The sequence below is a fragment of the Arvicanthis niloticus genome, chromosome 22, assembly GCF_011762505.2.
Source record: "Arvicanthis niloticus isolate mArvNil1 chromosome 22, mArvNil1.pat.X, whole genome shotgun sequence".
Taxonomy (NCBI): domain Eukaryota; kingdom Metazoa; phylum Chordata; class Mammalia; order Rodentia; family Muridae; genus Arvicanthis; species Arvicanthis niloticus.
Window position 1 is genome coordinate 22,653,198 of NC_133429.1, and position 24,769 is coordinate 22,677,966.

The window sequence follows — 24,769 nt, forward strand, 5'->3', positions numbered from 1 at the left end:
TTGAAATAACACAATCTGGAAATACACTCAATCCTAGTTGCAGAGGGATATAGGAACAATGCAACTGGTCTTTATATTAACTTCAGACTCAGAATGAAAAATTTTTAAAAGGAACCCTTGAAATATTTTGTAGCAATGTCAGATGAATGTGTCCCAATATTAAACTGCATGTGTAGTGTGCATAACTGTGGCATGGAAGGAGTATTGTTTACAGAGACAAAGAAATAAGCTGAGGGGAAATATATCAAAATTCTGTTATCAGCCCACACTATAAGGCCTGGTCACAAAGAAGGAATAATTGATGAATAAATATTTCCTATTTTCACATTTTCTATTATCCTTTTTTTTTTCTTCAGTTCTGGGGGTTGAATGAGAGCCTTTTACATCCATGGCAAGTATTCTACCAATGAGTCATATTCCCTACACACCAGCCTCTCTTTAATTTCTCCAGGTAGAGTCTCAGGAAGCTCAGGTTGACTTTGAACTTGCTATATATCTAATGCTAGCCTTGAACTCATGGTCTCCCTGGCTTTACCCCCCCAAGTGCTGGAATTACAGATATGAGGCACTATTATGAGAACTTTTATATCATCTTTAAAAGATTTCCCCCAGAGAGATAATTCTCCAAAATAGCACCGCAAAAACGACTTTTAGTGTTCCCTGTTCTCTATCTCCCCACTTGTCCCCCTCTCCCCCCTCCCATCTCACAGTTGAGAAGATCCCTGTGTCTAACATTGAAAGATCCCAAACAATCATTCTTCTATCAGCCCACACTATAAGGCCTGGTTGAACAGACACTTGGTCTACTTTGCTGTGATGGAAGTACTCTTCCTATAAGAGCAAGTGTCTTTCACAAATCCAAAGGACAGAAGTTGGGAAAGATTCCTCCTGAAAGCTGCTGTCAGGGTTTCCTATTGGAACTACCCCAGCCTTTCTACCTCCAGGCCCTCTCTGTGGTGAGGGATCCTTCCTGTTCTTTCTTCTGCTTCTTCCTGTCCTGCCTTTGTCTATCTGTTTATACTTCTGCCTCTTGTTCTCTCTGGATAGTATACATCTTGCTTCTTGCTTCTTGCTTGATGTGGTTGTTTCCATAGAGGTACTGAGACGCCAAGCTGGCACCTTCTGCTGCAAGGCATCCTAAAGGCAAATGGTTCCTTTCTTATTTTAAGCCATCTTCTTTTAGTATCTACTTTGCTTAGCTCCTGGGCTTAATCAACCTTAATTATGGCAAGAGAGCCACCTAGACGATCCCTAGAAGGGAAAAGTTAAAGAAGGGTCCTATTGAAAACAACAAAAGAAATGTATATCCTAAGATGCTTGACTTTACACACAGAAAAGATTATTTGCAAAAAGTTAAAGAAGGGTCCCATTGAAAACAACAAAAGAAATGTATATCCTAAGATGCTTGACTTTACACACAGAAAAGATTATTTGCAAAAAGTTAAAGAAGGGTCCCATTGAAAACAACAAAAGAAATGTATATCCTAAGATGCTTGACTTTACACACAGAAAAGATTATTTGCAAAACCTAGGATTAATAACCAGTGAACTAGACGAATTTCTGATCCTGTTAGAACATGCTACTGTCATGATGACATTCATGAAGGGCATTGAGCCGTGCAAGCTGAGCCTGACCCCACTGCCCAGGCTGTGTGAGAAAGGAAGGGAGGAGGAACATGTGGAAGGGAGGACATTGACCTGTATTTCAGATATCTTCAGTGGTTAAATCTCTTGATGACTTCACAGCAAGCCTGTGATCAGCTTTTATTGTCCCTCCTGGAAAACCTGAAGATCAGAAAAAATTCATTAACCACACCCAGGTCATCCAGCTGACCTGGGAAATAGCAGACTTGGGAGTGAGAACTTGAACTCAGGACTTTATGAGTCCGAAGTTTGCTGTAATGGCTCGTGGCAGCCACTGGGGAGCTTGCAAAGGTAGCTGGCAGTACATTAAAGATCAAAGGCAAGGTTTGAGTCATCTCTCAGAGCCTGGTTCTGGCTATCACTAGCTCCATGGGTCGTTCTAACACTGACTATATATATCTCATACCTTTGAAAAGAGGAGGTCTTCCTGAATCACTTCAGGGTGTCATAATCTCAAGAATCAGAATTTATGGCCACTGCCCTAATATTATCTAGCCTCGTGTCACATGAGAAGCAGCTGGCCCGAGAAGTGCGGTAGGCTTAGGTACAGAGCGATTATCAATACGAGCTGGCTCTTTCCTTCTAATACCATTCAGCACCCTAGTAAAATGCAGAAACCTTGAGCAAAACCACACTTGAAATTCCTCTATCCCCTGGTATCATGTGGAGAGAGCTGGGCACCAGCACACAGACCCCGAGCTGTAGAACATATAGTCAGAGGGAGAAGACCTAGAAGAGATTTTCCTCATTGCTTTGCCCCTCTTTTCCTCAGACCAAGCTTATTCTTATGTTCCAGTCTTCCTCTTGGAAAATTCCACTACTTAGCAGACCCTGGGAATTAGACGTTATCCTGACCTAAACTGAAATTGAAATGAGCTCACATGATCGGTTTTTACAGAAGTACAAGACCAAACAATGTTGCATGATTGCTGTTTGGGAAGCGATGTTTAAGATGGTTTTGATTTCTAGAAAAAAAACTGTGAGGCTTAGGTAAGGTTCTCATAGAGAGCACTCTCCTCTATCATGAATATTTTACCTGAGTATCTACAGTGGCTACCACTTAAGGAAACAAAATTGACAGCGCGCCATGGACCCAGATTTCCATGGTTTGGTTTCCTGACGTCCTCCTAGGATTCCATGCGGATTCCTTGTTCTACTGATTTGCAGAGCCCCCTGAGGCTTCTCGGCATTGTGACGGTTTTTCTGACTCCCCCATATGCTGGGTTACTTGCAGATGACTGGTGAGGACTGAAGAAGGATTTGTTCCTGGACAGGCTCATTGGCTATTTTTCTCAAGGTTAGTCAAGGGTCGTGGGTTTTTGGAAAGAAACATCAAAGGTGAATGAAGTGCCCTTCTCAGCTTTCCATACCAGGCATTCGTGACTGATTGCTGTTGATTTAACATTTATTTTTAAAGAAAACTAATCATGTGGAAAGCCACCCCCGAACTAGAAAGGAGACCTGCAGAATCTCTAAAATGATTGTGCTGCTTGCAGATGAGTTTGCTGAGCTGTCTTGAAGCAAACACAACATGAGATGGTGTTTAGTCCTGGTCCCCAGTTATAAGGTTTAAGCTAGCTCCCTTCCTTAACAGAAATGCTGGTCTTAAATAGAGACCGCGGGGGGGGGGGGGGGGATGCCATATTTGAAGCATTTTGCCGCACTGAGAACCAGCGCATGCCCAGTTATTACACAACAGCAGCTGTGGAACCCTGCTGTTCAACCTACAGGCCTACAATCCCCGGAAGACAACATTAGCAATGAACTGGACTTCCACATTTCCTGCCTCCCTTGAATTCATAACATTTCCAAATGGCTGGAGCGCTCCTGAGAGCCTGCACCATTCATTACCTTGTAGGGAAAGAAAACATTGGCGGAGTGGCTGTTCATTTGTTGCATAAGAACACTGTCTTCGTTTCAGTGATTTGGCCCTGATTAAATTTAGCTGTCAGCTTTTAAAGTTCTCAGAGAAGCATTCCAACCTAGACAGGGAAGAGGCATGCTGGCACCCCTATCCTCCTACCTTTGTGCAAATTACACTTCAAACAGCTGGCCCCACGTCATTCGGAGCACAGACCTTTGCTAGGCTCCAGGTGCCTGGTTTGAATGGTTCTGCGCACCCTCCTCACTGCTCTGCTGGGGAAGGTTTTCGATGCTCCCTGAGTACCGATCGCTCTTGCATCCTTCAGATGAAACTGCTATTTTGCTTTCTTGGGGTGTTTGTTTGGTGTTTGATTTTCGTGTTTAAATTTGGCAAGTGGAGCCCTTTTTATTTTATTTTTTATTTTTATTTTTATTTTTTTATTTATTGCCTAAACTATCCGACTCTTCCTGTTTTGGGGTCCTGCCCCTCCCTCCAGCCCCAGTGTTTTAACTGAACAGTCAAGGTTAGACGCTAGAACAGGAAGAGCTGTTTCCCTCAGTGAGCTGTCTTTTTAAATGCGCTTCCCGTTGCTTTCCTGTGGCGAGGAGACAGTTGCCCTGCACCCTTTCAGAGAGGCGTCTGAGCAGGCTTGGGGGGGTGGGAAGAGCGGACAGTGGAGGAGAGGCCAGAGGGGGAAAGCAGAGCAGGCAGTGTGTGTGGGGGGGGGGGGGGGGGTTAACAAGCAGAGTTCCACAGACCTCACACACCCATTTGGATGTGTTCTAATAACCTCAGGATTCTCACAGATGCAAATTCAACTCTGGCATTCACATCTCACGCTCTTTCTGGGTTGCACACGCTCTAGAAAATGAAGCAAGAGCAAACGATCTAAAGAGAGGCCCTCCAAACGCTTGAAGTGGATTACAGCTGTTACTGACAGGCTCCGGCCTCCACCAAACATGCCGACAGAGTAGGCCGGTTGTTTTGTAATCAGGACCATATGCTCTAGGCTTGATTGATTATCAGCCCCCCCCCCCCCCCCCCCCGACTCAGATGTTACGCCATCATTCAACTGCTTTGATCTTCTCTTTCCTGGTCAGCAGACCCAGCTGTATAAATAATATTAGTCCAAGCACAACTTCCTGAACAAATGGTAAAAAGGAAAAAAAAAAAAAAAAAAGCGAGTTGATAATGTCCTATGTTTCTGGAAGCACAGGTGCTTCAGATCAATGGGGCTAATCTTGTGGAAACAGCCAACACCAAGACTTTTCCTAAAACAGAGAGCTTTTGTGCTTACAGGTTCAGATTTGGGGAAGGAACAGGAATTTTCTTGGAGCTAAAAATGTTTCCTTTAGAGCTAATAAACTGCTAGCATTCTGTGTGGGTTTCTTTTTCTTTTCGAGCCATTAAAAAAAAAAATCATCAAAATAAAAGCACCATAAGCTGAACTGTTATGATTAGCATATTATAACAATTAACTTCCTGCTTAGGAGTTTTTCCAGAGCTGACTCCCTTGAGAGCCTGAGACAAACACATCATGATGAAAATAATCCTTCTCTGTGGCTACTTTCACCGAGTGACCCATGTGGGATTGGAGATTCCTAGAAAATGGCCCGCTTTGGCTCCCTTAAAAAAATGATTTTTATAACTGAGTAGATAACCTCATGGCTGAGTTATTAGTACAAGATTGTCAAGATTCCACTCTATGTGACACAGGTATTCCTATCCAAACTCTCAAATTATAAATTTCTAGGCAAATACCAAAAGACCTATTCTGACCTTTTTCCAGTTGAGAGCGTACCAGAGACCAGTTGTGGGAATGGAACCTGGTTCGTTAACCAGATCCCATCTGTTAGGCCCCCGGTCTTTCTCATCTAAATAGGGAACTGAACTAGGATCTAACTCTATCTGTTCCTCCAATAAAATAGCAATATTATAGAAGTAGTAATGATGACGGTGATGATGATGATAATAACTAGAAAAGAGATTTCTAGAGATAGATGGGCCTGGCTCAACCACTGTTGGTACAAACCTTTTAATCATTTGAACCCCTTATTTTCCCATCTATAAAATGGTTATATCAATAGAGCTATATGTATATGAAAAGGCAGGGTAAATGATTAGATGAGGTAACCTCATGAAATTTTGAGGGTACCACTTTGACTTTACAATGTATATTTGAAAAGCATTAGGTTCTGTTTGCAGAGGCAGCAGTTTTGTAATGGTTTTCTGTGATTTCCATCCCGCTCTCACTAAGCTGATCAATTTTTATACATCCGAATGAATCAAGAAAATGAGTATGAAAGGTAGAAAATATTTTTAAAGTTCCATAGACTGGTGTAATGAGTACGTCATTGATATTTTTTTGCTTCTAATGTTCTGTGATTTCCATCCCGCTCTCACTAAGCTGATTAATTTTTATACATCCGAATGAATCAAGAAAATGAGTATGAAAGGTAGAAAATATTTTTAAAGTTCCATAGACTGGTGTAATGAGTACGTCATTGATATTTTTTTGCTTCTAATGTTTCTATGTGAAACGTGAATTAGATATAATGTGTCCTCTTTGGTTTACTTCCTGTGACGACCCATAAATGAACAAAGCATAGTGAAAACTTGGATACTTACAAAATAGTCTCTGAGTCATGCTTCTCCCAAAATATACGTGAGCAACAAATAATAATTTTTGACAAGCTATAGTAGCAAAGTACAGGTCTGTGTGTTCAACAGGGATGTGTGATATTGGGGAGAGGTATTCTGGGTTCCAATCAGAATATAAAGGTTAATCACACATTCACAGAACTCACAGTATCAAAGCACTTTATGATAGATTAAAGAAAAAAAAAAAAAAGATGGAGACAAGATGCAGGGGCTGGCCTGAGGAAAAGTGAAGGCCCACCTTCGAGTCACATCTCAAGTAACTGACTGTACTTGAGGACGTTATTCAAACCTTAGTTCTCTGACCTGCAACATCGGGAAAATTCCTGATCACTGCCTCTCACAAAACCAAATAATATTATTGCAAAGAGACTCTCCATGCTATCAGAGAACATTCCACAAATACAGGGTACTTATGACAGGGTCCTCACCCAGAAGGACAAAGAAACCCTGAAATAAGTCCATGGAAATAAAGGTTCCCCTGATAGATTATTATTATTTTTTGATAGATTTTTTTTAACTCTTTTCATTCCTTTGAAATCAACAATTTCCACTTTTTAAATTTTCTTTGGCTTAAGATTCTGTCACAGATTAACTGCTAATTAACACCAATACTCCACTTGGAAAAGCATCCAAATGCCCAACCAGTCTAGACTCGCTTTCTCCCTGTAGGCTGAGCAGACCTGCGAGGCTCTCCTATTTGCTTCTGCCTCCCTCCACTGTAATAGAAACTCAAACAAGCAAGGATGTACCCTGCTTAATTCACCAGTGCCTCAGACAGGATATGGCGCCTGGCCTGAATGGGTACCTAGTAAATGTTTGCTGAACGAAGGAACACACAGATGTCACTTCCCCAGCAGGTTGCCAACAGGCACTCAGAGAAAAGATGAAGTAGGAAGGGAAAGAGGGAAGAAGAAAGGAGAGAGAGAGAGAGAGAGAGAGAGAGAGAGAGAGAGAGAGAGAGAGAAAGAGAGAGAAGACATTTGGACACATTGAAAGAATTTTGACAAATATTTCATACATATTCTCTAAGTACTCTGTTTTCTCCTTCCAAGATGCATGTTGGTCTAACCTCTGTGGCTGTTCCTTCATCATAACCTGTTACACAATGACTGAGTGACTTTGTCAGTATCTCTTATAAGACTGAATGAAACTTGCTCCATAGACCAGTACCACTGACATCTTCCTAAATTAGAGAGAGAGAGAGAGAGAGAGAGAGAGAGAGCGCAAGAGCTAGCTGATTATTACAGATCAGAGGTTCTTTTCTTATACCAAGGCTTAAAATAGCCCAAAACATAGTAAAAGCTATAGGACTACAAAGGACTATGACCTTGAAATGCTGCTTGAGGGAATGTCAGTCTGACTCATAGAGACAGTGAACATGCTGTGTAAATGGAAGGCTAAAAGTCTGCGGAAGTGTGGGCTCCTAACGGAGAGTGTTCGAAAGCATCCCCACACAGTGATTCTACAAAAGGCATGTTGGTCTAACCTCAGTGGCTCTTCCTTCATCATAACCTGTTCTGTAATGACTGGGTGACTTTGTCATTGTCCCTTCTAAGACTAAATGAAACTTGCTCCATAGACCAGCACCACTGATATTTCCACAGAATCTCTAGGGCTCGTGATTGGCAAAACCAGAGAACCCGGTGGCTGTGATCAGCTTGACTCCGGGAATTTAGCTCCAGGATGTTTTTTCCTCCTTGGACTTGTGTAGTTGCCATTCTGTAAGGGACACTGTAAAGTCACCATTTGGGAGATGAATAGCCTGGAAAAAAAAAATTGACCTTGGTGGCTTAGTAAATATTTGACCCAATGACTCCACCTCCCATCCCCAGAGTTTAACCTTTAGCCTTGCATGTTGGAGCCTGGAGCATGTGAGGAGCTATTTTGGTCAGAATCCTGGGATGTGGGTAACAGAAGCTGACACAGGATATGTTAAACAAACAAACAAATGTATTAGAAGAATCTGGAATAGCTCAAAGTAAAGAAGAAAAAGTCGAAGAATCTGGTTTCTTTAAAAAAAAAAAATCTAAAATAGGCCTGGAATTTAACTTTGAGGAATCATGTGGTTTCCTGGGTTCTGAGATTACTAGGGTGAAATTACTGGATCCATTCTGCTTCTGTGTCATTGCTCTGGACATTGGGATTCCGGGTCAAGAGCACACGTCAGGTCTAACTTACGTTGGGTGCCCAGCTTCACTTTGGTCCAGATTGGGGGTGGGGGGGAGCTTCTGTGATCTTTTTCTTGTAGAAAATCAAGTCTGTTTACACATCATGTTGGGTTACAGCAGCTTCATTAGCAGAAAGAGATTCAGTGCTGTACTGGGGAGCTACACAGTTGTCCTAAGCGCGGTCAGCTCAACATGTCTCCAGTTCAGCCTCATTCCTTACTTTCTTCCAAATTCTGAATCAGCTTGCTAGACATCTCTACACCAGGCTAGTATATGCTCTCTCTCTCCCCAGAAGCAAGCAGGGGTGTGTGTGTACAGCTTAAAATGTTGGAGAAGGGAAGGCGGGTAAAGGGAGTGCTGTTGGCTACAAGCATGGTGGATACCATGGGTTCTTGAGGAGATAAACTGTTTGCAGTTTTCCCCAAAGTTGCAGAAGTTTGACCTAATTTGAACTAATCTGATATCAATTTCTACAGTAGCACATTGGATTGGGCTTGTACTGTTACGACACAAAGGGAAAGGCACACATACAATGTCAGTGATGCTCTCTCCCCTTCTGTTTTCTAGAACTGACTGCACTGGGTGTTTTATTCCATCATATGGTTTATAACAAACAGAGCCCATCTTTTATTGATCTATTCTTTTATTGATCCTTTTATTGGACAAAAACACTGAAGAGGCACTGAAGGAATAGAGAAAGGCTGCTGGATCAGCCTTTTTAAAGGAGGGATCAGCCCAACTCTGGGATTCAAGATTGTCTGTGTCCCTCAGCTTCCATACAGGTGACCCCTTAGATGATAAATCATCAGTTCATAATGCAAGATTCTACCCAAGTGTAACCCAGATGGAACAGAACAACCCTAGTGGGAAAAAGATCTCTATAATTAAATATTATGTTTGCCCGAAATGATGGCTTAAGTAAGGCCCGTGATGCCAACACTGAAAAGTCTGAGGCAGGAGGATCAAATAGTCAGCCCAGACTAGGCAGCAGGTTCCAGGCTAGCCTAGGATATACGGTGGAGACCTATTTAAAAAAGACAAAGTGGATTTAGTGAGGTAGTACAACAAAGCAAGGCACCTGCCACCAGGCAATGACCTAATTTCCATCCCCGGGACTCACATGCCTAGCAGGAGAGAACCTGCTCCTCCAAGTTGACCTTTGGCCTCCACACTCGCACTTGCACACACATGTGTGTATATGTCTCTGTGTGTGCATCAGGTGGAGAGAATTTAAAACACCAAAAGAAGATGTTGAAGCATGTTTTATCTTGAGAAATAGCCAAGTCTTTGGGCAATATATGGGCTAATTTTTTCCCTTAATGATGTTTGTTATCGTCTTTAAAATTTTGTTTTAATATTTATTTAATGTATGTGAGTACACTGTCACTCTCTTCAGACACACTGGAAGAGGGTATTGGATGGTTATGAGCCACCATGTGGTTGCTGGGAATTGAACTCAGGACCTCTGGAAGAGCAGTCAGTGCTCTTAACCACTGAGCCCATTTTTTAAAAACTTTGTTCTCTGTAGTACATTTAAAAAGCTAATAATTGACTTCTATTCGTGCTGGAGCAGCTCATTCTGTTCACTTGGAATCTTCCTTGTGTCCTCTTTCAGTCTCGTGGCCTGTTGGGGGCCAACTTGTAGCAGAAAGCGGCTATCAGCTTTGCAGCCATCTCAAGCCATATACATGAGACTTGTTTTTCAACAGCCTACAACAGCTGAAGCACACTCTGATATCCCACATATTTTGTTAGTTTTGCTGTTTACTGCCCCCAGCTGCAAGGCGCACATGGTAGCCACGACTGCAAGGCATGCGGTTCATGTGCATGTGTATCCACGCCATACATGCCTGTAAGGTGCACGTGGTATCCACGCCTGCAAGGTGCACGGTGCATGTACTATCCACGCTATACATGCCTGTAAGGCTTACGTCATATCCACACCTGCAAGGCACGTGGTATCCACGCGCCTACAAGGGGTGTGGCAAAAGCCTATAAATACCCCAGATTTCCCTTCAATATAAGAGAATACAGGGAGACAATGAGAGAGAATACGGGAGATAATGAGAGAGACAATAAAAGAGAGAGAGAGAGACACAATAAACGAGACTTGAGACTTCATCAGACCCTCTGTCTTGTTTCCATTCTTCGAGTCGCCTGCCCCACTCTCTCTCTTGCTAGACCCGGACCTGTGGAACAAAGCTAGCCGTTACAGTTTGGCGCCTAACGTGGGGTGGCTCGGTGTTACACTCATGGCCTACTCTAGCAGATGGTCTTCCCTTATGTCTCCATGACTCCAGCCATGAGGCACTGAAGCAGGAGGGAGCTGACATTCACTGGACACCCATCACGTGCCAAACATCCTAACAAGTGTCTTTGCTTGTGTTGTTTCATTCACACTTGTAGGACGCTCCGTGAACATCATCCGAAATCCAGGGAGGTTTTTAAAAGAACCCCGGATCACAAAGCTAATAATTGGTGGGTTTACATTGGACCCCACACCTACCAGATTTCAAAGCGTGATCTGTTTATTATGTCGGATATGATGTTAGATATGAGTTAGTAGGAGCTATGGAGTACTAGCGTTTCTTGTGCAAAGAGCCCGTGAAGGCTAAAGAGGAAGTCAAAAGAGAGGCTCCGTCTCAAGGGTCCCTACTTTTGTAAGGGGCACCTAGAGGGTAGCAAAGTGACACCCGAAGAACGTAGTCATAAGTAGCTTTGAGTCAGAAAGAAGGATCACTAAGATGGGGCTCTCGGCTCACAAGGCCATTCTGAAAGCTTAGAAACTAGCCAAAACAAAGAGTTCTCTTCCAGTGACATTAATCTATTGTTTCATATAATGAATATGTGGTCCATGCCTATCAGCGTTTGGGCATACAGTGATGAATAAGGTATCAATCATCTTATGAATTTTTAGTAATTTCTTCAAGACCTTCCATATCTATTGAAGCAGAAAGGTTTCAAAGCTATTGGAACAAGTTGAAAGATACTGTGTACGGTAATTAAATGCCTCTTCTATAACCAGCATATTGTGGGCATATGCTGATTGACAGCTCAATATCCATCTCACCCTCATTTCCTGTGGAATGTCTGGTGAGAATGTTAAATGCAGGCACTCTTGGGGACTCCACTATCAACAAACAGCCAGGCTCCTGACCCACGTTGGAGCCTTGCTTTCCAAAGTGAAGGGAGATGTTAGGACAATGGGGAAATGATAGGCCGGCACATGTTTGGTACAGTGTACTGACCACATAGTGGGATGGATCCTGGGGTATCCTATCCCATCAAGGCAGTCTAATCCAGTTTTCTGCTCCATCCTAAGAGTGTACAGAAACCCCACCAGTAAATTTCTGTTGTTAAATAATGGAAAGATATAAAAGATTCCCCTTGGTGAAGTATGACTATCGAAGTAAGATAGAAAATAAGTTAGGTTAGTAGAATAACCCAGGCATGTGCTGGTAAGACACCACCTGCATTAGCTGGAGAGATGTAGCAGAGAGGGCAGAGCCAGAGTCAGAAGGGAAAGCCACAGGTGGCCTTAGTGATCACTAGGCACAAATTGTGGGATATGAGAAGACTTTAAGAATGCAAAATAAGTCATCTCCCTGACTTCCTTTCTGCTCGTCAGTGTACGAGATTACGGCTAACCCCACTGGGTTAGCTAACCTATGGAGGGGCTTATCCTTAGATAATACTGATTCTCTCTTCCTCAGCAGCCATTAGCTGTCGGTAGTTCTTCACCTAAAGGTGGGACCTTGTGAAATTTCCCCCATCCACATTGGCATGACAACTTGTGATGTCACTGGGCTGACTCTGTTTAGGTGACCATATTGTTAAGTTTTCATGAGTGTAACTTCCGTGTCACGTACAGAAAGACATTATCTCACAGCCGACCTCCTGGTCCCCTGACACGTAACATCTGTGCTCTCCCTGTGCCTTTAGCTTTAGATGCGGAAGTTGTGTTGGAGGTGAATCAACTCCTTGGAATCGTGGTCAGTTGTTCTCGTTACCTCTAGCAGTTGTGGCTTTCCGTAATGATCTGTCTGCTGCAAGTCAAAGCTTCTTTGATGAGGGGTAAGGGCTTCACTTATCTACGGGTATAAGGGTGAGTATCTAGAATGCAGTTAGAAATCACATTGGTTTAGAGAAGTGGTGGTGGTATGTTCCCTTTTGGGATACATGACGTCACCACTAGTTGGGTAGATTTACAGTACTAAGGAAGAATTTCCTCCTATTAAGTGGCCTTTAAATCCCATTAAACAGCTGTCAGTTACCAATCAGAGAGCTGTTGGCTACAGCTGTTGGATTGGTAGACTTAAGCTTGTGAAAACAGCCATCCTACAGAAAGCAATTTCCAGATTCAATGCAACTCCAATCAAAAAACCCTCATGCTATTCTGTACAGAAATGGAGGTGGGGGTGGGGTGGGGGGAAGCATCCCCAAATTCACGTGAAACCACTCCAGATTGTCAAAGTCATTTGCAGCCAAATGAACAACCCTCGAGGGATTGCCACGTGAGATTTCAAGCTATATTATAGAGCCACAGTAATAGGAACATGGACAGCAAGTTCTTATTTACAAAGAATGCCTTCTTCCATCACTGCCTTCTAAGTCTTATGACATATACATCATTTCCTCCTAAAATATCATCTAGGAAACTTGGCGGGGATACCAAATTTCTCTTTCCATCTTCTCTCCAACAGCCCAAGGATATGTGTTCAAGTAGGTTCTTGAAAACAGTTCTGGAGAGCAAGCCACACACCAACGTCAACAGGCACACTCGAAGAATGACTGTGTGTCACAAGGCTACTTACTAAGTCAGAATTCCTACAGACGTGCTCACCTATGTGGCCCCAGCCCACACAATTCACACAGCCTTGCCACATCTCCGTGAGGTGCTCTGTGCTCTCAGCTCTGCTACTCAGGAAAGGTGTTTGAGGATTTGTAGTCATGTGGAAAGAATTCACCAGTGCTTGAGTACATAGAGATATACTTGATGGACTCTGGTTTCCCCTCAACAGAAGCTCATAAGACATGAGAGGACAGCAGTCTCTATGAGTCAGAGCCCACTGCCTGCTTGTCCTTTGTCCTTTGAGCCAGTAAATACAGTAACACCCAGACCCATAATATCTTATCTGCAGAAAAATAAGCCAGTAGCACAGCTATGCACCTAATCTCTGAGCCAGCCTCTACAAGAGTTTTCTAGAACCTTGGCTTTGAGGGACCTAGTTTTGAGATTGAAAAAAAAATGTTGATAATTTCGTTGGAATTTTCTTTAGTTTCTCATTTTATATATCTTGGAAAAGGGAAACCAAACTGGTATTTTAAACAAGCATCTGAGTGGTATTTGAAATAGCACATCTTCTTCATGAATATAAGTCATATTCATTTTAAAAATTATATTTAAGACAGGATCTTTTGCACCCCTACGTTGACTTAGACTTACTATACAGCCTCTAAAGATCTTGAACTTGTGACCCCCTTCCCTACATCCCAAGTGCTGGGACTTACTAGGTGCCATGCTAGGTTTACATGGTGCTAGGGATCAAATCTAGTGTGACGTAGGCAAGCACCCTACCAATTGAACTACATCCCCAAGCTGTTGCATGGTATTTTGAAAGATAAAACATGGTTATAGAATACTCTAGACACTTTTGGAAGCCACCACTCTCAAAAGTGTGCTAGTAGATTGTCCAAGGAAACCATGTTCCTTGGGCACCTGAGTTTTTGTTGTTGTTTTGCCTTTTTAATGGGCATTGGTGTTTTGCCTATGTGCATGTCTGTGTGAGGGTGTCAGATCTCAGAGTTAAGGTAGTTGTAAGGTCCCATGTAGGTGCTGGGAATCAAACCCGGGTCTTCTGGAAGAGTAGCTAGTGCTCTTAACTAGTGAGCCGTCGCCCCAGCATCGGGCATCCAAATTTTATAGACTATTTTCATGGGTAGCAGCAGGAAAATAGCCAAAATGTGTCACCAGACTTTAGGACCTCACATAACTTTTGCTCGAGAATTCGATTTAGATCACTGTTTGCTGCAGCTGCGTCAGCCAGGTTTCATTTCGAGCAAATTTTCTCCTGGTTTCTTTCCCAACAAAGCATACTTGACAGAAATGCCTCAGAGTCAACTCCTGCTGTGCTACCAGTTTTATGCATTTTCAATTTAAGGAAGCAACCATTAGGATATTCTCAAGGATGAGAAGAAGGCCATTAAGCTGCCACAAATGTCAAAAGTTCCTGTCTCTGTTGACACTTACGTAATTGTTCTGGAAACCCCAGGCACCAGAATAGACCTGCAGCACCAGGCATGACCCACTGAGTGTGTCTATGCTCACACTCACTCCAAAGCATCCTCCAGGGAGATCTAGTTTTTCTTAGAAAAAATATAATAAAAGAAAAACTATGGGGTATTAAATGGAGAAAGTTTTCCCTGTGAATTTTTGTCTTCTTTTCTTCCCTTCTTCCTTTCTTTCTTTCTTTCTTTCTTTCTTTCTTTTTCTTTCTTTCTTTCTTTCTTCAAAATTCTTTGCATAGAGCATCAGAAGAGACTGCTGTTTTCATCAATAAAGCAGCCAGATGGGCAGGCACTGAAACAGGTTAAAACTTTGAAATTCTCCTGGGGGTGGGGGGGGGGAGAGACACAAGAAAGAAAGAAAAAGAAAACATCATCTGTGTTCTCAAATTTCCAAATGGACTGTATTTCCTCTTGTAACCTTTTTACCCAAGGATGTTGTTGTTGCTGTTGTTTGTTTGTTTTAGGTTGTGGCTGGTAGCAGTGTGATTGGTGTCCAAGCTTCTACTCAATGATAAAGAAAAATGATGCCTGGGATGAAGGGCTGATCAAGTTATATACAGCTAGACCTCAATCATGAAGGCTCATTGGGAGCCTACTCTTTAATAGCTTTTATAAGGCCCAAATGTTTGGGGGTAAATGGAGAAAAGCATATGGCATCTTGGCATAGTGTACCCCCGGGGGGTATGCTAGCTACAATTTACATGCTGAGGCAGCATGTATTTCATTAGTGATACACAGAATTCAGACTAAGAATCCTGTCAGTTCTGAGCCAACCCAGACTCCGCAAGGCAGTCCCAACAGGCAGCTGAAACAGGTTATATATGGGAATTGATGTCTGCGCAGTCGTGGAGGCTCAGCCATTTGGTTGTCATCAAGGCCTTGTAAAAAGAAGTCATAAGTCTGTTCTCCACCTGTGAAGGGGCAAAGCAGAGGTGAACAGTAACCATCAACAAGCTCTGAGGTGTTGAAATCAGGGCCCAGTTCTTCCTCCCAGCCCCATGCACCCAGAAAAAAAAAAAAAAGAATCAGACTCAAAATATATTTATAAATACCTTGGCCACATAGCTAGGCTCTTCTCTGACTAGATCTAACTTAAAAATATCCCAGTTATTTTAACCTACATACTGCCACATGGCTGGTTACCTAGGCTCAGATACCATGTGTTCTTTTCCTCATATCTTCCCTCCTGACTCTCTTCCAGAATTCTTTCTTTCTCCTCTCCTCCAGGAAGTCCCACCTCTATTTCCTGCCAAAGCCATAGGCCATGGACTTTTTAATTGACAGGTGATGCATCCATACAATACACAAGAGATTCTCCCTACACTGATGGGCCTGGGAGACAAGAACAGGGTTCTAGGAAGGACTGATGGGAAAGACAGAGTCACTGTCTTAGAGAAACTTACAAACAGAGCACAGAGGAAGAAGCAAGGCAAAAACCTAACTATAAAAAGTGTCTTAGGGTTTTACTACTGTGAACAGATACCATGACCAAGGCAAGTCTTATAAAAATAAGACAACATTTAATTGGGCTGGCTTACAGGTTCAGAGGTTCAGTCCATCATCATCAAAGTGGGAGCATGGCAGCACCCGGGCAGGCATGGTGCAGGAGGAGCTGAGAGTTCTACATCTTCATCTGAAGACTGCTAGTAGAAGACTGGCTTCCAGGCAGCTAGGGTGAGGGTCTTAAAGCCCACACCCACAGTGACACACCTACTTCAACAAGACCACACCTACTCCAACAGGGCCACACTTTCTGATAGTGCCACTCCCTGGGTCGAACGTAAACAAACCATCATAGAAAGGAGCATAAACTAGGGACATAGCTCAGTGGGTGACATCCTAGCCTTGCAAACACAGAGACTTAAAGTCAGTCTCCAGAACCAACCTAGCAATGTACCATGCACTTACAGTCCCTTCACTGGAGAGGCAGGGAGCACTATTCTAACTAACAGGGAGCCTATGAGACAGTGCCTCAAAGGAGTTGGATGGTCCTCCTGAGGATGACCCTCTGCTGTTATTTGGCCTCCACACACATATGCAACAGCCCCAAACTCCCACTCACACATTAAACAAAGAAGAAGAAGAAGGACACAGCCTGTAATAGGAATTAGAAGGGGTCTTGCAGCTGGCAATGGAGCAGGAGCTATGGACAGTACCTGGAGCCTGGAGGAGCCAGTATTGAACGCGGACTGCTTGCATTCCCTTGGACTTAAGAGCAGACGGGCTGCTGCTTGGGGTAAGGACTGAGCTGCAGGCAGGTCTCCACTGCCCAGTCAGACATTGATCCTGATCTATGGAATTCAGAAGGTTCCAGGCAGTCTAACCAAATCCTATCGCAAGAAAATTTAGGCTCTCTGCCCCGTTTTTCTCAATTTTATCTGTTTTGCTTTGGTTTGTTTTTGCAAGCTGGTTTTCTTGCCTGAAATCCTGCAGCTCAAATATCGGGCGCTGCTTACCTTATGCGATGGAATTTTCTAGAAAGTCCTTTTGGGTTCCAGGGTTCTGAGATGCTTTGTGAGGATTCCTCTTGAGACACTTGGCTACACCTTGTCTTGATAGGTTTTGCTTCCCCTATCTTTCTCCCTGCTTCTTGCCCAAGTCCCCTCAGAGACTGTACAGTCCAAGGTCAACACCAGCATAGAGAGAACGGGATGCTGATGAATGGGTAATGATTAATAAATGGGTGGATTAACTGAATGAACACATGTTTCTCAGATAAGATCATCATTATTAAAAATGCACTTATTGAATGAAAACCCTGTAAGCCAATAACAATAATCAATCAACAGCACTGATTGACAAGAAATAAAAAGAATAACAGTGTAACACATACAACTAACTGTCCAGAGCCTCATGCATGGTCCTTTGTATAGATGTCACTGTTAATGCAGCACAGGATGTAAGTACTGTGACCTGGGTAGTCCTAGTGAAAGATGCCACACGTTTACCTTTCCCCTATCACCCTAGAAGACACTAGAACAAGGGTTCTCACATGTGGGTTGTGACTTTTTGGCGCTGGTGGGGGGGGGTCTAATGACCCTTTCACAGGGGTTACATATCAAATATCCTGCTTATCAGCTATTTATATCATGATTCATAACAGTAGCAAATTACAGTTGAGAAGTAGCAAGGAAAATAATTTTTATGTGTGGGGGGGAGGTGTCACCATAACATGAGGAACTGTATTAAAGGGCCACAGCATTGGGAAGGTGAGGACCACTGTACTAAAGGCTCAAGTTCCTTAAGTCACTTACCCTGTTAGCCTTAGGATGGGGAACACAGTAGAAATAGAATGAAATGACAAGAGATGAGAATGAGAGAGACAGAGAGAGACAGACAGGCAGAGAGCTACAAAAAGAAAGGACGCTTGTATTGCTAGCCCTGCAAACAGTGGCATTTCCTGTTCACCCACTCATTACCTATCTCCCTGTCTCAGGACCACATCCAGTACGTTACGTACATTATTTCTTTTTGTCCTCACGCCACTAAATGGTTAGGTTTCCTTATCTCACAGTCTTCCCGTGAGACTCGTGAGCCCCTCAGAGATTTAGCAATTTGATGTTTTAGAGGCTAGAAGCAGAATCGGGATTTGAACTGAGGCCCACGTGGCTCCAGTTGGGTGTAGTTCAGTACATTCCCAAGGACCCAGGCACAGGCAGACTGGTGCACTTCCCACACCACATATTGCCCTCAGTGCTCTCTGGTGTCAGGGATATCGCCACAGTCACCTTCTCTGGCTTTTGGTCAGCATTTCCCTTAAAAGCATGATTTTCATGGCAACTTTTTTTACCCGATGTCTGGAAAAAGCAATAAAAATCCCATAGACTGCTGTAGAGCTGTCAGCGGCTGTCTGCCAGATGCTGTCAGTGTGGTGGTGGTAGAAGTGTTCGGTGGTTCTAGATGGACTACCCAGAATTCCTCTCTCGACCTCTGTTGTCTATTCCTCTTTGGTTCTTTAGCAACCTGTGTACCTTCTTGTGGGATAGAAGAGACGGAGGCAAACCTGTTGAAATGATGCGCCCTTGAAGCGAGACAAGAATCCTGTCTGCACCCCACACTGTTTGCTTTGTGAAATTCCAGACTGTTTAATCTGCCCTACCTCATCCTAATAACTCCAGATTCCACTTTTCTTAATGACTTTCCCCTCCTTCAATGCCTACACAGTTATCTTTGAACAAGGCAGAAAAGCACAGATGAATCATTTGCAGGAAATGGGGGGAGGGGGGAGGAGTGTGGTTGGAACAGCAGATGGCTGAGCGTGTGGGCACATAGCTGTCTCTGTTGTTCTTCCCGCCATGCTCTGGAAACAAGTCCCTTGGAAGCATATATTCATTCCAGGGTGGGGGTTGCATCCGCTTTCAGGTACTAACATGTAAAGTAAATCCACATCCGCTAGGATTCATTGTAGGTATCCAGACCCCAGGCTCAAGCCCAGGTTGGACTATTATCCTGTCCTTGAAGTTTTGACCTCAGACCTTCTAGACTAGACATAAATCGATAAACTACTTCAGTTAGTGGAAACAGAATTTCTCATGCTATCTTTTTTTTTTCTTTCTTTCTTTCTTTCTTTCTTTCTTTCTTTCTTTCTTTCTTTCTTTCTTTCTTTCTTTCTTTCTTTCTCCTGGCAGGATATGAACTAAGTGCATGGGTGTTCCTCATGTGTTGCAGCGCCAACTCCTTGACCTTATAGGAGACTGGCAAATGCTTCTAAGAGAAGCTGGACTGTGCTTTCAGAGAAAAATATAGGTTAAGCAGAAAATCCCACATTGTTTCAACAGCAGGGAGCTTGTTGTGGTTGGTATGTGAAAAGAACATAAAGACAAAGTTCTGCATGCTTGGGCACAAAGAAAGCTAACTAGAGTTAGCTGCCCAGTGGATGCATCCAGGCAATTGTGGTCATTTTGCTTGAAGAGATGGGCTAAATTTCGAGAGCTCAAAGCAGCATAGAGTTGGAAAGATTCTGTCTCACAAGGCTTTATTTTGCCCTTCTTTCTTCCTTTCTTTTTTCCTTCCTTCCTTCCTTCCTTCCTTCCTTCCTTCCTTCCTTCCTTTCATTTAAATTGCAGTATGTCATTCATGTATACGCTAGGGAAAAAGCGTTTGTTATTTTACTTCTACATGGATATACTCATTCGACGACTGTCTTAACTGCTTTTCCTATTTCTGCCATCACCATCTGGCCTCCAGACGCACACCACAGCACACAGGTGTGCAGAAGTGTTTCTGCCTTGTTTTCCTTGAGGCAATAGGTGTTTTGATAAAATACATTTCTAAAGTTTGGGCCTACATCTTAGCACAAGCTATTATTCGTGACTTGGAAACCAAGTGCTGTGATTTAGAACATATTTGACCAATGAACAGCCTAAAAGACACTTTCAAGAGGCAGAGGAGATGGGTTGCTGTATATTCGTGAGCATCTCAGTGTGGATCCAAGCACCCACATTAAAAAAAAAACAAAAAACACACACACACACACACAGCAAAGTGCATCGGTGTTCCAGAAATGTACCAGCAGAGACAGGAGGATCCCTGGGGCTTGCTGACTAGCTGGTCTTGCCAAATAGCTTCAAGTACAATGAGAAACTTTGCCTCAAAAACAAGGTGGAGAGGAATAAATAACATGACATCTACTACCCTTGGCCTCCTAGTGTACACATTCATTCCCAGTTACCTTTAATGGTAAATAATCACCCGATTAAAGCCTCAGTAAACTCAGTGCACAAATCAATATGCATGGCTGTAGAAGATACATAAGTTGTACGTCAAGATCATAAATCTTGTTAATGGTAGAATTTCCACGCCCCATACTCATTATGAATTAGTGACTTTTTAGCTGAAAATCTTTCAGACTGATCCCACAAAGACACTCATTGTTAAACCTTTTTTTTTTTTCATCGTTTCAATGCATGACTAAAACAGAGCAGTTTTTGTGCTTCTCGAACTTTCTTAGTTTCCCATAAACCCCACATTTTAGCTCTTCCCAGGTGATCTGAGAGAGTGGGACTTAGCCTCCAGCTGTAGGAGCCTCCAAGGCTTCAGGACACAGGTGTGGCAAGAATGGGCCTGCATACCTCACCCATTATGGTTGCTTCCCTCCCTTCCTTCTCCTCCGGGGCACTTCAGTGAGACCTGTAATCTAGCTTCCCCACCCTCTCTCTTAAGTGGCTGAGTAACAACCCAAAAGTATAGGGAAGTTAAAATTTAAATCAAGGGATCAGAGTTCAGGGAGAAAATTCTCTGTCTTTCTCTATTACCCCTTCCCAAACTCAAGAGATTATCAAGGTGACTTGCTGGATGTAGCAACTGACTGTGTTTGCTTTACAGAGTTAGGGTCAGGTCCTCAATAGTATCACCCAGTCTTTGTATTTCTTCTTCTCCTGCCTCACCTCCCCCCAATCCCCACTTTACAGCATTGGGAGTTCACTCCCCAGCATAGCTTTTATTTTCTAGAATGTTTGTGTAGAATTATATGCATTTATATCTATCTTTCTTCAACTTGGCTTCTTGCCAACAGTCTTTTTTTTTTTTTTTTTCAACTGATGACGTGGATGTTGAGCAATCTAGAATCCTTATTAAGGTGAGCTAGAGTTGTTTCGGGGAATTGTCTCTCTGTCGAGAATAAGACTCTCATCTAATTTATCTGGGACTTTAATCTCATTGGCCTGTGGTTAGATGTTGGTCTGAGTTTAAGCCCCAGGGCTGAGTACATGTTTATTTAGCATGTGTAGAGCCCAGGGATTAATCTCCACCATCAAAAGAAGAAAAGTCAAATATGTTTCTATGCTAGTAGTTAATTCGTTGGTTCAGTTGTTTCTGGCTGGTCTAACCTAGTAGAGCTCTTTACGGAAGTTCCAACCACAGTGCTGACAAACACACTTCCCTATTACATAACCGCTGCATAGGTGGCCGTCTGCTTCTTCAGTAGTAACCTTCACTCACCTCTGTACTAAGACAAAGCCAGCCAATGTAGTATTTAAAACCTTTCTCATTCAGGAATCTTCTCATTCTACTTTGTGTATATTTCAGCTGCCAAAGGAAGGATGGTAGTTAGGGATTGTAAACAGACACTTAAAACCTTCCCAGAAGCAAAGGGACTTCCCCCTCCCCACTCCCTTCTAAATGGATGAGATGGTATCTTTTCTTCACGAGGGTGGAGGGAAAGAATTAAGGCCTTCAGACACTTGGAAGGATCACTTTCTCTTTTCTACACCTAAGGTAGGAGCTGCGTTTCAGGTTGGAACATTAACAATCTTAACTTAAGGACTTAAATCCCTTCGTAAGTTAGCATAGATAATCTATAACTGAGACATACTTTATGACAAACTTTGAAATAAGACAAATCCTACAGAGACTCTAAAGAGTGAGGACACTTTCTATTGCAATTTGATGTTGGAAAGAGAAAGGAAAAGTCGGACATCGAATTATGTTTCAGTGTCCTTGAAGACAGTTGAGTCACTCTATGTTTATTTTTTTCCTCTGTGAAACTAGTGGTTGATTCCTGGTATTTAAATGTTCTGGCTATCATGAATATACCATTATGATTGCATATTAAGGTATAAAAAATAATATTAAAAATCCACTTAGAAATGGGTAATTAAATGTTCTGGCTATCATGAATATACCATTATGATTGCATATTAAGGTATAAAAATAATATCAAAAATCCACTTAGAAACGGGTAAAGAATAGGAGTAGGTAGCTCAGACGAGAGAAATTGCATTTGTTCTTCTGGTTGCTGATTGAACCTAGACAAGGCTAGGTAAGTGCTCTACCAGTGAGGTACATTGCCAGCAGAGGGAAAAAAAAAAATCAAGCAGCCTTTACATATCCAGAAAATGCTCAACTTTCATAATATTATAATAATTTAGTAGATTAAAATAACCTAATAATTTTATCTTTAACAGAAAAAATATAGATTAAACATTACTATGTGAGTGCCAGTACTTATGTACTGGCTCAGCGGATGCCTTGGGGGGTGGGGGGGGGGAGGGTGTTGAGAGAAATATGTTCCTGGTGGGAATACAAACTAGCAGTCTTTAAAGAGGGCATTTGAATAATCCCCATCAAATTCAATGTTCATGTACACCGACCAAACAACTCCACATCTAGGAATTTTAGATATGCTCCCATAAAAGAAGGATGTGTAAATATAAGTTGTAGATTGTGCTAGGAAAGCTGATTGTGATTAGCTAAAGGAACTGTGTAAAGTTCACGTAACACTCCATGCTGTGTGTCATTAAAGGGAACGGGGGTCAGGGAGCAAGAGAGATGACTTAGCAGGAAAGGCACTTGCTGCCAAGCCTGACAACCTCAGTTTGATCCCAGAATCCACATGGTAGGACTTGTGTAAGCTGTCGGTTGACTTCACACATATATGTTATGACACCACACATGTACAGACAAATAAATAAACCAGGAGAAGAAAAATAAAGACTCAAGGAAGCTGGGCCTGGGGACAAAAAACCTGTAGCCGCAGTGGTTTAGACGCTGAGGCAGGAGGGTTGCCATCCTGGACTATCCAGAGTGAATTCCATGCCAAGCCATGTAATTGAGTGAGACCCTGACTCAAAATTGAAGAGTTATAAAGGGGTACAGTTTAGTGGTAGAACCCGTGCTTAACATGTATGTCATCCCGTGTTTAATGCCTGACACACAGGGGAAAGAAAAGAATGAGGAGGCTCTCTGTCTTCTAGATTGAAGCCATCCTAAAATGTTTCAAGAGAACACTCCAATTGTGTTCTGTGAGTTTTATCTAATAGACCTGTGCTGTAATAATAAATATGTGTAGGGGTGGATATTCTTGTACGCAGACTCTGTGTAGACAGGCTGCGAGCCAGCTGATAGTGGTGTCTTGGGAGGGGGAAATGAGTGACCAGGAGTGACACACTTTCAGTCTATCCTTTTTCCTTCCTTTTGTATTTTATTTCCTTCACAAGTACATGTGCTCACTCTTCCCCTGATAAGTCAATAATGCTTTATCTTTTCCTGCTTTGGTTTTGTTTTTACTTGATTAAAAAAAAAAAAAAAACGAAAAACAAAACCGTGTGTACTTATACAAAAGCTATAATATATACAGACATTTGAAAGAAGCTTTTGTTGGCTTTGTGGGTAAGCTAAAACTTCAGTTTCAAATTGCATGGCAACCATATACTTTTTTTTTTTTTTTTTAAGCAAATGAAACATCTTTAAAGACGATACCAGAATGGGATCTGTCACGTAGCTGCCCACTGTGCTGTGTTCCTGAATGAACGAATCTCTTCTGCTTCCCAAGCATGCGTGATTCTTGTGTGTCCGCACAGTCTGCTTCTGGCTGTTTTCTTTGAGTTTTCCTCAGGGAAGGAATCAAAGCATTACACAGAAGGATGCATTCGAGAGCAGGCTGAGATCGGTGATATTTAAACTGTCCTTAAGATAAGAACAAGGTTGTGTAAGGATCAATGAGGCTGCTTCTTCTTCTTCTTCTTCTTCTGTTCTTTTTAATCTCCCGATTGCTCTGTGACAAATCTCCCAGCGCGTTCTTCAGGAAACAAATGAATCAGAATAGCTTACTATAGGAGTGCAAACAGTTCCGCTTGAAAGAACTAATCATTTATTACTTACGCACATTGTACTTCAGAGGGGCGTGTACATTACCTAATTGTCTCCGCCCTGTGGGGTCATGTGTCTCCTCATAGTGTCATGCTGTATCTATATAGTTTTATAATTTTGTTTTTATTCTAATTAATTAATGACGTTAGCACACATAGGGCTTTTATTGTGGCATTTTAATGCGAGGACATCACTGTACTGTGCTTTGACTCATCCCTCATCCCACTGCCCTCGACTGTGCTCCCTTGTGCTCCTTTGCCTGGTTCCAGAGAGTCACGTCACATGTACTCCATTAACTGACACACCCCTGAGATCACTTTTTTTTTTTTTTTTCATTATTTTAACATGCCATGGCTCTTTAAACCTCCCGTGTCTAATTTTGGAGTGAAATCTACTTTATCAGGGAACTGATTAGTTCTACCATCTTGCTTTCAGCTTCTATTTGCTTAATAGATTATCTTTCCATTCTTTGACTCTCAGTCTGAAGATGCCTTTACCCATGTGACGCGTTTTGTGTTGGCAATAGTTGTGTCTAATGTTTGTTTGCTTGCTTGCT

At 42.5% G+C, this 24,769-nt stretch overlaps 1 protein-coding gene and 1 long non-coding RNA gene across 5 annotated transcripts in view; one reads left to right on the top strand and one right to left on the bottom strand.

The window, feature by feature from the left end:
• Window positions 1-24,769, top strand: part of Poc1b (POC1 centriolar protein B) — a 168,450-nt gene that overhangs the window by 128,880 nt on the left and 14,801 nt on the right. Inside the window, exons 11-12 of one of the 4 annotated variants that reach the window (XM_076920077.1) lie at window positions 2,879-2,941; window positions 12,280-15,475. The exons of 2 other annotated variants lie outside the window; for them this stretch is intronic. In XM_076920077.1, the coding sequence (XP_076776192.1) occupies window positions 2,879-2,896 (18 nt within the window). In that variant the 3' untranslated portion in view covers window positions 2,897-2,941; window positions 12,280-15,475. Of the gene's footprint in view, window positions 1-2,878; window positions 2,942-12,279; window positions 15,476-24,769 lie in introns of those variants that run through there. One more of the 4 variants, XM_076920076.1, reaches the window with a different exon arrangement.
• Window positions 15,466-17,219, bottom strand: LOC143436130 (uncharacterized). The gene is made up of 2 exons (XR_013106333.1): window positions 17,082-17,219; window positions 15,466-15,536 (listed from the first exon to the last, which is right to left on the bottom strand). It is a non-coding gene; the product is annotated as an uncharacterized LOC143436130 (long non-coding RNA).